Source organism: Phalacrocorax carbo, chromosome 25 (genome assembly GCF_963921805.1).
Source record: "Phalacrocorax carbo chromosome 25, bPhaCar2.1, whole genome shotgun sequence".
NCBI lineage: Eukaryota > Metazoa > Chordata > Aves > Suliformes > Phalacrocoracidae > Phalacrocorax > Phalacrocorax carbo.
The window spans coordinates 852,729-867,095 of NC_087537.1; the positions used below are offsets into that span (position 1 = coordinate 852,729).

At 67.3% G+C, this 14,367-nt stretch overlaps 2 protein-coding genes across 2 annotated transcripts; both read left to right on the plus strand.

The window, feature by feature from the left end:
- Positions 1–404: 404 nt before the first annotated feature.
- Positions 405–936, plus strand: HCRT (hypocretin neuropeptide precursor; the record flags this gene model as incomplete). The annotated part of the gene is made up of 1 exon (XM_064473667.1): positions 405–936. A coding segment is annotated over one exon (459 nt), but the record flags the coding sequence as incomplete, so codon positions are not given.
- Positions 937–1,849: 913 nt separating this feature from the next.
- On the plus strand, positions 1,850–13,937 carry KCNH4 (potassium voltage-gated channel subfamily H member 4). Its single transcript, XM_064473668.1, is given in 16 exon segments — positions 1,850–1,925; positions 5,028–5,261; positions 5,391–5,522; positions 5,726–5,853; positions 6,848–7,091; positions 7,324–7,481; positions 8,930–9,137; positions 9,344–9,538; positions 9,826–10,025; positions 10,438–10,687; positions 10,791–11,005; positions 12,062–12,109; positions 12,223–12,590; positions 12,735–12,841; positions 12,937–13,015; positions 13,059–13,937. Coding segments are annotated over 16 exon segments (3,459 nt in total). The 3' UTR covers positions 13,876–13,937.
- The last annotated feature ends 430 nt before the right edge of the window (positions 13,938–14,367 follow it).

Here is a 14,367-nt window from a genome sequence, read left to right on the forward strand (position 1 = left end):
ATGGCACTCGGCAGCAAGGGGAGGGTGTTTGCAGTGGCTGCCTTGTGCCAGAGCAGGGCAGGCATGCCGGTGGGGGCACCTGCATCTGGCTGCTGGTCAGAGTCTGGGTGGGGGCTGTGGTCACTGGGGCTGGGAGGGGTGTGGAGAGCAGCACTTCCATCTCTCCTGGGGGTGCGGTGCTGGCCATGCCCCAGGGCACCGAAGGCTGATGCTCTGGGTGCACCCCCAGGTGTGGGGCTGGACCACTGCAGCAGCAGGGACAAGCAGGCAGCGCTGCAGTGACCAGGGCAAATAGAAGCTGCAGTGACCAGCAGGCTTGGCAGGACCAGGGGCAGCCCTGGGGCTCTGCAGCCCCCCCCTCACCAGCACTGCCGGCTGCCCTGCACTAATGCTGCCCATTGCTCCGGCAGCTCCAGCGAGCTGCCTGCCTCTTGCTCCTGCTCCTGCTCTGCTCCTTGGCCGCTGCCCGGCAGAGTCTGCCTGAGTGCTGCCGGCAGAAGACCTGCTCCTGCCGCATCTACGACCTCCTGCATGGCATGGGCAACCATGCCGCTGGCATCCTCACGCTGGGCAAGAGGAAGAGCATCCCACCAGCCTTCCAGAGCCGGCTCTACCGCCTGCTGCACAGCTCTGGCAACCACGCCGCTGGCATCCTCACCATGGGCAAGCGCGGGGAGCACCCTGGCACCACCTGCCATGATGCACTGGGCTGCCCCATGGGCACAGATGCCCAGCCAACGCTGGCCGTGCAGGGCACTGACCCCAGCCCTGCCAGCCCTGCCAGCCCCAGGGAGTGCCAGGGACACTCGGGGAAGGACCTGATCAAAAGCCAGGCCCAGGGAGCTGTGAGGAGCTTTTACTGAGAGGGGTGGGGGCAGCAGGAGCAGAGAGGGGATCCGTGGGGGGACAGACTCTGGGGATACATGCCCGGAGCTCGGTGTAAATAGCACTTTTACATACCTCCTCCAGGCCTGGCCGAGCCTGCTCAGGGCACTGCTGGCCTTTTACAATAAATGGTAGCCTGATGTTACCTGTCTCTGCCTTCTCTCTGGGGAGGGGCCGGGTGGGCACAGCTCTGCTCCAGGGCAGCCAGCGAGGCTGATGCTTTCCTTTGTGGTGTGCCTGGATGTGGGCTCCTTTGGGGCGCCTGCACTGGGGACGTGTGTGGGCCCAGCTGGGTGGATGCGGGACCTTGACCGGGCTGCCCGGGAGTGGGGGGCTGTTTGCAAAGCCCCCGTAAAGGCCTCGGAGCATCACCCACCACAGCACCAGGGACCTCTGGTGCCCCTCTCGTGGCCACAGGTCGCTGATCTCCACCCCACTCCACCTCCCCCGCACAGGGTCCTGGGGAGGGCTCCGGCTGCGTCCTGTCACACCTGGGTGCCCCCCAGGGGGTCCTCCAGGACACGGACTTGCCCCGCAGCCCCTGGGCTGAGCCCCACGCAACGGGTGCCCCTGGACACGCCGGGTCCTGCCCCTTTCTCAGCCTCCATGGGCCCGGGAGGGCCGGTGCCTCCCGGTGCCAAGCAGGTCCCGGTGCCGAGGGGCTGCCGGTGCCTCCCGGTGCCCAGCGGCTGCCCGTGCGGCGGTGCCCGACACGGTGCCCCCCGGGACAGAGCCACCTGCCCGCGGGCGGGTGCCGGTTCCCGCCGGTGCCGAGGCCCCTCCCGGTGCCGGCGGCGCGCAGGGCCCGGGGCGGGGCGGGGGCGGGGCGGGAGCCCCGGGCGGGCCGGGCCGAGCCGAGCCGGGATCAGCCCGCGGCGCGGGGCCGCACCTGCGGAGGGGCCCGGGGCGGCGGCGGAGCCCAGCCCCGCGGCCGCAGCCCCGCGGCGGGCGGCCCGGCGGGACCATGCCGGTGATGAAGGGGCTGCTGGCGCCGCAGAACACCTTCCTGGACACCATCGCCACCCGCTTCGATGGCACACGTAGGGCCGGGGCCGGGGCCGGACCGGGAGGGGGCCGCGCCGGGCTCGGCGGCGCCCGGGCAGGGGGAGGCGCTGCCCCCCGGGAGGCGGCGGGGGGGGGGGGGGCCGGGGCTCGTCCCGGCACCGGAGCCCCCGCGGCTCGGCGGGGCGCGCTGGTCCGCGCGCTGTGCGCCGTGCGGGGACCCCCCGTGGCCGTGGCCGGGTTCGGTGCTGCCGGAGCCCCGCTACCCGCCGTGTTCCGGGCGGCCCCGCCGTGCGGCAGGGAAGCTGCCCCGCTGCCGCTCCCGCCGCCGGGGCCGCTCCCGGGGCCGCGCGGCCGCGCTCAGCACCAGGGACAGAGCCCGGTCGCGGCGGCGGGTCCCGGGCCCGGCCGGCGCGCAGGGGGGTCCCGGGGAGGGGGCACGGCCGGGCTCACCCCGCCCAGGCCGCCCCGGAGACCCCATGGGCCGGGCTTTGCCCCATCCCGTGCCCGAGCGGTGGCCGGTGCCGGGGGGTGGGACACGTGCGCGGGGGTAAGGGTGCTGCCCCGAGGAGCCCCCGGAGCTGGGGACCCCAGAGGCAGGGGGTGGCCGTGGGGCGCAGCCTGTGCCTGTCACCTCCGCGGCACACAGTGCTGCTGCGACGTACATCGCGGGGCCCTCGGGAAGCCCCGGTGCTGCACAGGGGAGCCCACGCCGAGCCCCCGGTTAGCAACGTGCCTGCTTGCTTGGGGTTACGTCCCTGGGAAGGCGGATACCGGTAGTGGTGTGTTTTGTCAGGGGTGGGGAGCAGGGCCTGCGCTGTCCCAGTGCCCTCCGTTTTGGGGCCACTTCCCCCAGCCAGAGGTCTGGCACACCTCTGGGAGCTGGGGTCCCCTCCATGTCCATGTCCGTGTGCTGGGGCCAGGATGGAATAAGGCCTTGGCCTCTTGGGGAGGGATCATGCTGAGCACTGCTGGCACTGTGCAGCCACCCGGCGACAGGTCGTGGTCAGGGTTTCCCCCCGGGCTGCCCCAGAATCACCTGGAGCAGGGGCCTCCTGGGCAAGCTGCCTGTAGGGCTGGGGGTGTCTCACCTCATTGGGAGGGACCGGCATGAAGACAGCACTGGGAGCCTGCTGCCACCTCCCATGGCACGGCTGGGGCACCAGGAGCGCCCCTGGGACATGCATTGGCTACGATGCTGGGCCAGTTCCTGGCCTGGCATGACATGGAGCATCCCGGATGGCACAGGGTGTCATTTGCCCATAGGAGCTCTCATTTGGGATGTTACCTTTGAGGCTGCAATGTGTGATGAGGCAGCCAGCCCTCTGAGCCCTCCCCAGCTCAGGCCGAGCTGTGCCCAGAGGTGCCAGGGCAGAGCCGCATGTGCCTACAACTGTCCCTCCACAGGGGCAGAGGCCAAGCATGGCACCAGGGTCCGTATACCCCTGCCCCTCTGCTGAGCTGAGGGGTGTTCCCCCGGCTCTGCTGTGACATTAGCAAAGCCTCCCAAGGCAGCAGGGACTGGTGTCCCCAGCTCCCCAGGCCTGGATCTAGCTCTCCAAGGAGGAGGGTTGGTGAGATGGGATTTGCTCCACAGCACCCTGGCAGCATCCTGCCTGCAGCTGCACCAACATGCCTTCCAGGCACTTTTAAACAGTGTCCGGCTTTGTGGCTTTGATGTGATCTTATCAGCTTTATCTGCCATGGAGAGGGGCTTTAGCCACAGTGATATGCTGTGTGGGTTAACCCTTCCTCTTCCAGGCAGCCACTGCCTGCTGGGCCCAAGGGTGCCTGTCCCGGCAAGCCGGCCACCATGGCAGTGGGCTGCCAAGTCCCCCAAGAGCTGCTTCACCCTTTTCTGCAGAGCTGCTCCCAAAGGCAAGCCTTTTTTTCTTTTCTAATAACACATCCTGGACAACACCATAATCCTGGCTCCCCAGAGCCAAAATCTGGCCTTAGTCACAGCTTCAAGCTATTTTTGCTTCTCCAAGCTAATCCAGGGCTGAGCTGTGCTGTGGTGGCCCCGCTGCACCCCCATCGCACCAGGGCTGCCTGTGGCTGCCATCGCCTCCTTCCCACAGCCTCCTCTGCCCTTGCCCTGCCTGCACTGCCCTGCCACAGCTCTGCTGTTGGTGCACAGGTGCTGTAATCTGCTGCGGGTTGCCCTCATTTGCTGTGAGAGGGGGCAGACCACGTCTCACCTGCTTCTGGTGCCCGGGCTGTGAGGGGTGCTGGGCTGGGGACCCACAGGCTACAGACCATGTCAGGGCTGGGGACACCCTGGTCTGACTTCGCTGGCTGCAAACACAGCCCACGCTGGCTGCGCACCCTGCTTCCTTGGCACCCTTTTAGCGTGAGGCCATCTGTCCCACTGGCGCAGAGCCTGCAGCAAGGAGCTGCTGTGGCCCTGGGGGTAGAACCCCTGCCCAGCCCGCAGCTGGGGGGGTGCGGGGCGAAAGCGGCCACTCCACGCTGGGCAGAGCACAAGGCTGGCAAGGACTTTACTCTGCCTGGTGCCGTCTCCCCACCGGCGCAGAGGTGATGCTGGGGAGGCTCCATGGTGCTGCGACAGATTAAGGATGCTGCACTTCCCCTTCACCTCCAGCTTGTGCTGGCTTGTCGTGGGTCCTCAACTCACCCCAGGCTCATGGCTTTTCTCCTGCCCTCCTGGCGGGTGCTGCCATGGAGCCGCGGTGCCACACCTGGGGCTGGAGGTCCCAGCGCTGCAGCTAGGCGCCTCTGGGCTGGCAGTGCCCGGCTGGGTTTGCCGCTGCTCCGGCTAAGCTGCCTGAGCCCTGGCGGGAGGTGAGAGCAGCAGATGGCGAGGGGGAGGCATGAATCGCCTTGCTTGGGATCGTGTCTCTGGCGATGGGAGCCAGAAGCTGGATCTGGGCTCCTTCCCCTTCCAGCGTGTGGGGCTGGGCTGGCCATGGACTGTGTGGTCCTGCCTGGCACGGGGACACCAGCATGGCAGGGCAGGGGATGAGCAAGCTCTGGAAGATGCTGGGGGCAGCCGGCAGCCAGACAGAGACCTGGCTCCTCTTCCCAGAGGGACCTGAGCAGGGCTGGGAGGGCTGGGCTCCCCTTTGAGCCGCCCAGCGTGGCCGCAAGTCCTCAGGGGCTGCCGCATCTCCTTTCAGACAGCAACTTCATCCTGGCCAACGCGCAGGTCCGGCGCGGCTTCCCCATCGTCTACTGCTCCGACGGCTTCTGCGACCTCACCGGCTTTGCCCGCACCGAGGTCATGCAGAAGAACTGCAGCTGCCGCTTTCTCTACGGGGCTGAGACCAGCGAGCCCGTCCTGCAGCGCATCGAGAAGGTGCTGGATGGCAGGCAGGAGTATCAGACCGAGGTCTGCTTCTACAAGAAGGGTGGTGAGTGGCGTGCGGGACTGGGGCCCTGCCTATGGCTCCAGGTGGGACTTGGCCCTGTGATGACCCCGGGGTAAAGCCGCCGAGCAGGGGGGGACAGTCCTGCCTTCACCACCCCTCTGCCCCATGCAGGAGCTGCGTTCTGGTGCCTGCTGGACATCATGCCCATCAAGAATGAGAAGGGGGAGGTGGTGCTTTTCCTCTTCTCCTTCAAGGACATCACGGAGAGCCGGGGCAGGAGCCACCCGGGTGACAAGAATGAGGGTGAGGCATGGCTGTGGTATGGGGACAGAATGTGGGGAGCGGTGCTGCAGTGGGGCACATGGCAAAGGGGCTCCCAGTTCCCTGCTGGGTCCTGCCCACCTTTGTGCACCCGTGCAAGGAGGGGTCCCCAAAGCAGGCCCTGTTCTGTTGCACCAGCAGCAGCACAGTTTCCCTACTAACCCACAGCGTCTTGTCCGCTGCAGAGAAGCAGAGGAGCAAGAAGCCCGGGAGCTCACACCTGCGGGCAGCACGGAGGCAGGGCCGGACGGTGCTGCACCGGCTCAGGAGCCAGTTTGCCCGGAGGGACCGTAGCGAGATGAAAATCAACCGTGTAAGGACCTTGGGGAGCCCTCAGCTTTGCCCCGTGCCTCCCAGGCTGGGGCTGCGAGCAGGCTGGCGGTGCTGCAGCTCTCCCAGGACCAGCCCCACAGCAAAGCCTGCTTTTGCTGGGATGCTGTTCCCATGTGTGCACCTCACTGGCTTCCCCAGGCACCAAAATACCCTCCATCCCCGGCAGCTGCACCATGGGCCAGGTTGCAAATGTGGTTCATTGGCAGCAGCAGAGAGACCAGCAGGTGCCTGGAGCTTGCCATGGGGAGAGCAGATCTTCTGGCAGCTCTCGCAGGGCTGTGTCTCTCCTCACATGTTAGCTGGGGAAAACGCAGCTGCTCGCCTGCGGCACAGCCGTGCCGGCCCCGGGGAGCGCCGTTACCAGGCTGCGGCAGCCGCGGGCGCACGAGCAGCGGGGCTTCCAGCAGCAGCAGGGACCGGTGTCGTCTCTGTGCCAGCCCGTTCGTGTGGCTGCAGTGCCCCAGCGCAGGGTCCCCGGGCATGGCCGCAGTGATGGGCACCGCCTGCCGTCACAGGGCCAGGGCAGGGAGTCTGTCGCTGGCCAAGAGCGGCCAGGGGCCCAGAGCTGGCAAGAGGCAAAGGGTTTCAGTATGCCAGCCTTGAATCATGGGGGCCTGGGGGGGATGGGCCCAGGCTGGGATTTCACTGCTCCGCAGCAGTGCTGCATCCCTGCAGAGGGCGGGGGGTGGCTTTTCCCCAACACGCGAATTGGCACTGGGGACAGTTGTGGGCAGCAGCTGGCAATGCCAGTGGGTTCCTGTTAATAGCATTAGGATAGCGTTAATTTATGTGCTGTAATCGGGCATTCTGTGCCCGTCTCTGAGGGTGAACTCAGCACAGCCCTATTGGAACTGTGTGTCCATCACTCAAGGCTGGTGGGACTCGGGAGAAGGGGGGGATGTGGTGGCCTGTGCCCCCTTGTATGGGATGGCCCCTGTGCCATCTCTGTGCCACCCTGCCACTTGCTCCCCCAGAACGTGTTTGAGAACAAGCCGTCCATCCCCGAGTACAAAGTGGCCTCGGTGCAGAAGTCCCGCTTCATCCTGCTCCACTACAGCATCTTCAAGGCCCTCTGGGACTGGCTGATCCTCTTGGCCACCTTCTACGTGGCCATCACTGTCCCCTACAACGTCTGCTTCACGGGCGCAGAGGACAGCCTCTCGGCTGCCCGCAGCACTATCGTCAGCGACATCGCTGTGGAGATGCTTTTCATCCTGGGTAGGTCTGTGCCTGGAGCTGAGCACCCACGTGGGATGGGGGACATGGCTGGGCAGGGATGTGGCCAGAGGAGCAGACCTGAGGGGTGATGGAGAGGGGAACTGGCATCGCTTTACCCCTGCTGCTGGTGCCGAGCACCCCGGGAGTGGGACCGGGGCAGCAGCGGACCCCAGCCCAGCTTGCCCAGCCACAGCAGGGGCGGTGAGGGCTGGTCCTGCTCTCCCCGGAGCAGACATCATCCTGAATTTCCGGACGACGTACGTGAGCCAGTCGGGCCAGGTGGTGTATGACTCCCGCTCCATCTGCATCCATTACGTGGCCACCTGGTTCTTTGTGGATCTGATTGCTGCTCTGCCCTTCGACCTGCTCTACGTCTTCAACGTGACCGTGGTGAGTGCCACTCGCACCGCGGGTGGGGGGCAGTGGAGGGGAGGTGGCCCCTTTTGCAGGGATTCACTCCTCGCGCCCCGTCTGGGAGCGGCGCGGGCAGCGAGGGGAAGCAACGATGGCAGCTATAGCGGGAAGCCTCCCACGCATCTTAATTTAACCAGAGGCTGCCACAAATGACAGTAACTGCCGAGGCATCACTCCAGGAGCTGCAGGCAGGCACCCGCCCTGCGCTCAGCACCCAGCACCCAGCACGTCTGCTCTGCCCGGGCTGCGGCGCAGCTCCCCGTCCGAGTGCAAACACCCAGTGCGCACACACCACTGCAGCGAGGGGCGCTTGCCCGCTCTGGCAGGGGGGAGACCATGTGTGCGGGCACGCAGGGCACATGCCGGTGATGAAGCCAGGTCCCAGCCTGAGCCTCCCCAGGCAGCGCAGCGGGTGCGAAGGGCTGCGCAAGTGCACTGCTCGCACCGGCCCCTTTCCATCCTCTGCTAATTGAGGCAGGAAGGGGAGGAGGGAGGCGAGTGCAGAGGCTGTAATTACACTTACCGGAGGCAGAGCAGCGTGCGGGAGGACAAGGGCAAACCCGGCTCCCCTCATGCCCTGGCGGTGCTGCCTCTGCCGGGGCTGGTTGAGGTGGGGCCCATGGGCAGCCGTGCCCTCAGAGGGGACACCGCAGTGCGGCGACGCGAGCAGCACGGTCCTGCAAAATGCTGCCGAGGGACCGAGGTGTCAGGGCTGCGGCTGCCAGGATGGGCAGCCCTGGCAGGGAACCTCTGGGCAGTGGGGAGCGGAGCTGACCCACCCAGGGAGTGGGTCCATCCTGACCTGCCTCAGTGGGGTCTGACCCCACTGTCTGCACTGGCACAGCCTGGGCTTGGTGCCCCTGCCCGGCCCACAGCCCTGGGCTCCTCTGGGGTGCCTGGTCCAGCACTGGCAGGAGGCAGAGGATGAGACAGGGGCTTTGTGCGAGGCGTGAGGCCCTGGGGCACTCAGCATCGCTGCACGTCCAAACCCGCCTGCCTAACCCAGGGCATCTCTGGCTCTTTGTCCAGGATCTCTGCAGGCAAGGCTCAGTGTCTTGCTGAGCCTTCCCCTCACAAATAGATTAGATCAGCTATCTGCCAGCACAGCTTCAGCAAATGCAGCACCTGATAGCAAAGCCTCTGCCACCTGCTTCCCCCTCCTGCTGGTCACCGCCCTCCCCTCTCCAGCACCCCAGATCTCCCAGGGTGATTTGGTACAGTGACAAGCTGTGATCCTGGCTGCCTGCTGGGTGCTGCCAGAAGGCTGCTTGGGGACGAGCTCTTCCCAGCTGGCCCTGTAGCCTGTGACCCTCCTGGCACTGTTGGGGTTGGTGAAGGGTCCCTGCCCCAGGGGGAGGCAGGGGGGTCCCTTCCCGCCCCTGCCTGCAGCTCCGCCATGTTCACCCGCCTGCCCCGCTCCCCAGACCTCGCTGGTTCACCTGCTGAAGACGGTGCGGCTGCTGCGGCTGCTGCGGCTGCTGCAGAAGCTGGACCGCTACTCGCAGTACAGCGCCATGGTGCTCACCCTCCTCATGTCCATGTTCGCGCTGCTGGCCCACTGGATGGCATGCATCTGGTATGTCATCGGCCGCAAGGAGATGGAGAGCAACGACCCCCAGACCTGGGACATCGGTGAGCGGGGCTGCCCGCCTGTGGGGGCTGCGCAGGGTGGGGGCACGCTCAGGACGCCCGGCTCCCCCCGTGGTGCTGCGTACTGCTGGCAGGGGGGAGCGGTCAGAGGGCAGTCCCATGGGACAAAGCAAGGCTGGGGCAGGGATGGGAGCTGCGCTGGGCACCAGGTCCCTCGGCGAGCGCTAACCCCTGGCTGTGCTTGGCAGGCTGGCTGCACGAACTGGGCAAGAGGCTGGAGGCTCCCTACATCAACAACTCGGTGGGGGGCCCCTCCATCCGCAGCGCCTACATCGCCTCCCTCTACTTCACCCTCAGCAGCCTGACCAGCGTGGGCTTCGGCAACGTCTGCGCCAACACCGACGCTGAGAAGATCTTCTCCATCTGCACCATGCTCATCGGGGGTGAGGCGGGGAGCAGGGCAGGGCTCGGGGGGCTTCATCTCTGGCTGCTGGAGCAGTGGCTGCAGCAGATACCCAGGCAGAACAGGGCACTGGGTGGAGGCGGTGAACACGTGTGCCCTGTGGGACAGCCCTGGGGCTGGGGTTAGGGGAGAAGCCCCTGTGCTGCACCCCTTGGCGCCACGTCACTGGTGGGGGCAGAGCTCAGACCCTTCCTGGGCCCCCACATGCCGCAGCCCTCCACCCAGCCGGCCCCTCGGCAGGCCTGATGTTGCCCTCCTGGCCTCCAGCGCTGATGCACGCTGTTGTCTTCGGCAACGTCACGGCCATCATCCAGCGCATGTACTCCCGCCGCTCGCTCTACCACACCCGCATGAAGGACCTCAAGGACTTCATCCGCGTCCACCGCCTGCCCCAGCAGCTCAAGCAGAGGCTGCTGGAGTACTTCCAGACCACCTGGTCGGTGAACAATGGCATCGATGCTAACGAGGTAGGAGGTTTTGGCCGGGCTGGGCCAGCCTCCCTCCAGACCCGTGTGCTGCTGCACCCAGTGTGGGGGTGATGGGGCTGGCAGGGCAAGCTATGAGTGTGCAAACATGCGTGTGTGTCTGCACGTGCAGATGTGCACATATCCACGCTCTGTTGCTGGAGGGAGGAGAGCTGGGTGCCAGGACTGGGGCAGATCCCTGCCAGCACCGGGAGTGGGACAGGGCAGCCCATCACCACAGCCAGAGCTGTCCTGTTTGACAGCTGGGACTGCTGGGCTCTGCTGAGGCAGCCAGGGCAGCTGAGCGGCGAGATGCTCTGCTCCAGCGGGGGATCTGTCCCCTGGGGCTGGCAGGCTGTGGGGAAGGCTGCTCCCTGCCACCCACACCCCAGCCCCACGGCCCCGCTCTCCCCAGCTGCTGCACGACTTCCCCGATGAGCTGCGCGCGGACGTGGCCATGCACCTCAACAAGGACATCCTGCAGCTGTCTGTCTTTGAGACGGCCAGCCGGGGCTGCCTCCGCTCCCTCTCACTCCACATCAAGACCTCGTTCTGCGCCCCGGGGGAGTACCTGCTGCGCCAGGGCGACGCGCTGCAGGCCAACTACTTCGTCTGCTCCGGCTCCCTCGAGGTGCTGAAGGACAACGTGGTCCTGGCCATCCTGGGTGAGGGCAGGTGGCGTGGGCTCTTCTCCAGCCCCTTCTGCTGCCCCGCCGGGCGAGGGGCTGGGGGCTGGCACTGCTAGCCCTCCCCGGTCCCCTCCTGCAGGCAAAGGGGATTTGATCGGAGCCGACCTGTGCAGCACAGACCAAGTGATCAAGACCAATGCGGATGTGAAGGCGCTGACCTACTGTGACCTGCAGTACATCGGGCTGCGGGGGCTCTGCGAGGTGCTGCAGCTCTACCCCGAGTACGCCAGCAAGTTCACAGCAGACATCCACCAGGACCTGACCTTCAACCTGCGGGAGGGCAGCGAGATGGAGGTGGGTGCGTGTCCTCCCTTGCAGGCCCCTTCCCATCCTCAGGGCCCCAGAGACCGGGCAGGGCTGGGGCTCTGCACGGCCACGGAAGGGGATTTTGTCTGTTCCCTGCTCACGGTCCCCAGGCTTTCATGCAGGGGAGGGGGCTGCGGCTGTGCCACACTGGCCATCCAGGTATGTCCTGTCCCGGCTCCTCTCAGCTCTGTGTAACCCAGGGAATTGCAAGCAAGAGCATTTGCAATGCAGGAGGCTGCCAGGGATGGAGGGCTTGGAAGTGGGGGATGGAGAGGACTGGGAGGGGCACCACGGGACAGCCAGCAGGGGCACGGTCGCCCCAGTGCGCAGGAGGCAATGCTGGGGGCTGCCGGGTTTAGTCATGCTGCCGACTCCAGCAGCTGGGGGGATGTTCTGCTGCAGAAATAGCTCTGCAGCGCTTTTCCTCCCCCAGCTCTGCTGCTGGCTCTGCGCTGGCACCGAGTGGCTGGGGGCTCCTCCAGAGCATCTCCCCCCAGTACCTGCCACCCCTAGACCCTATAGACATGGGGCGGCAGGTTGCTCTCTAGATCCCAGATAGCCCTACCAAAACCCAACACGTTCATTGCCCAGGAGACCTGTAAACAAACCAAGGGTGGATGGATGCAAATGGAGCTTGCCGTGTCCTGCAGAAGCCCTGTGCACCCTCCCATGGCCAGCAGCAGGTGCCGGGGGAGCCGATGCTCTGACGGCTGAGCCGGGATTGGGAACTGGGGCGCAGCTGCAGTTCGGGCTCAGGACACACAGGCTGAGGTCAGGCAGCTCATCAGTGTCACACCAGCAGGAGAGGAAGGAGAGTGGGCAAGCGGCTGTGGAGGCCAGGGCTGGGGCTGATGGGGACAGGGCTGATGCACGGTGCTGGAGGTGGTTTGGCTGTCCGGGGGGGCACCGAGAGGCCGGGAGGGCTGTGTTCTGAGGTGGGGAGTGGGTGGGTGCATGCCCAGCACTGTGCCCATGGCCAGTCCCTGCAGAGCCGTGCTGGGGTCCTGTGTGCCGCTCAGCTGGGGACGTCTGCTCTCCCCACAGGGGCTCTGCCGCTACTCCCGGTCCCCGCGGCTGTCGCAGGCACCACAGGTCTGTGCTGCACCAGGGGCGGGCAAGGGGGAGGATGGGGCAGGGGTGGCCATGCCTGGCTTTGGCCCCTGCATGGGGATCAGCCCTGACCTCCTCCCCACACCCTCCTGCAGCCTCGTCTGGAGAGTGGTGCCGCCCCAGAGAAGCCCCTTCCCTCCATCCTGGAGAACGAGGAGGAGCCCGACGAGGTCTTCCAGCACTCACCAGCCACCATCACCCGCCGTAAGCGGCTGCTGCCCCAGCTGAGCAGCCCAGCACGCCGCGGCTCCCTGAGCAGCCTCCTGGGTGATGAGCTATGCCAGATCTCAGCCCTGCGGCGCAACTGCCGCTCCCCAGCCCGCTGCAGCTGGGGCCGCAGCCCCTCTCCGCAGTGCCGGAGGGACACCCGGCTCCTGGAGCAGGAAGGCAGCGCAGGCAGAAGGCCGGCCAAGCTCCTCATACCCTCCCTGCATGCCTACGGCCCCCCAGACCTCAGCCCCAGGTAAGGCTGGGACATGCCGGTGGCTCATCCCACTGCCGCGTGCTTGAGCCAGCTGGGCTGTAGGCACCCCAGGACCCCACTGGGAATGGTGGCAGAGGGGTGAGGGGGTGACGATGGCCAGCCCTCACCCCCTCCCTTCCCTAGAGTTGTGGATGGAATTGAAGACAATGGAGGGACGTCAGAGCCACAAACCTTCTGCTTCAACGTTGACTCCCCACTGCAGAGCGCAGCGAGGGACTCCCCCACGTCAGGTACCTCCGGCAGCTGCTGGGCAAGGCCACGGGCGCTGGCTGCGGGGCTGGGGGCTTGGGGAGCCCTCTGCCACCGGCTATGTCTTACCCAGCAGGGACCGATGCAGGCGGCCCAGCCCTGGCGATGGAGGCAGAGGAGATAAAGCAGAACATCAGGAGACTCAACCAGGAGGTGTGGTGGGGGCCAGAGCTAGGAGTGGGTCCCCAAAAGCACCAGGGGTGCTCGGCTGGGGGCATTTGTTACAGCTCACTGCTCTCCCTCCCTTTCCAGATCAACCACCTCAACCAGGAGGTTTCCCACCTCAGCCGGGAGCTGCAGCGCATGATGGAGCTGCTCCAGGGTCGCATGGGAACCCCACAGCCCCCCGCCTGCCCCTACCGCCTGCCCACCGCCGCCTCAATGCCCCCCCGGCCCTCACCGTCCTCTGCCCCAGTGCCCCCCTCACCCCCACCCGTGCCCCCCAGCTCTCACAGCTCCCCCACCGCCAGCCCCCAGGCCAAACGCTGCCCCATCCGCAGCCGCTCGGCTCACGCCGCCGGCAGCCCCGCCATGCACCCCTGGGTGGGTGCCAAGGGGCCATGCCCGCCGCAGGGGGACACCCCCAGCCCTGACCCCCGCCAGACCACGGACTCGCAGCCCCTCTCGCTGCCGCCCCGCTCTGCCCACTCCTTCCCCGGCTGCTCGGCCGGTGGTCGGCCCCGCACCCACCCGCAGCCCCGCTCCAGCTCCACCAGCTCCCACTGACCCCGCGGGCACCGGGGTGGTGGCGGGGGACCCTCGCCTGCCGCCCCGCTCTGCCTTCCTTGCTACCCGGGACACGCCAGCCCCGGCCATGTCCCGGTCACCGGCTCCGACTCCGCCAGCCCGAGCCCCCCCGGGAGGCGGCCTCCGGAGCGGGGCGGCAGCGGGGGGCACACCGCACCCACCGCCCCGCTCCCACGGGAGCACCGCAGGGTGCAGCGCTCGCCTCGGCCCGACACCAGCAGGGATTTTGATACGATTTTATACTCTTCGCCCACGGGGTCTTTTTTAGAACCCGGCCAGGCCCGGCAGCCCCTCCCGGGCCCCCCCGTGCCCGGGGCCGTGGGACGGGCAGCGCTGCCCCCCGGGACCCGGGGCGGGCTGCCGGCGGATTTCGCGAGCGGGGCCGGCTCGGAGGCTCGCGGTGGGGCGGAGGGGGGGTGCCCGAGGGGGTGTGCCCCGGGGGACACGGCGCCTCCCCCCGCGGCTGTCGGTCCCTCGGCGGCCCCAGCCCCGCGCCCCCCGCCCCAACGGGAAATAAAGGCTCTATTTTTCCAGCCCCGGCTGCCGGTGAGTCTCTGCCCGCGGCTGCCCCCGCCCCTGCGCGGGGCCTGCCCGAGGCCGCCGCTCGCCGTCCCCCCCAACCCTGTGCCGGGACCCCCATTCCCGGACCCCGCCGGGGACTCCCCCCGGGACTACAGCTCCCATCGCCCCCCGCGGCGGGCGCGCCAGGACGTCACGCGCCCGGCTCACGTGAGGCGGTTCGCTGCCGAAGGGGCGGAGC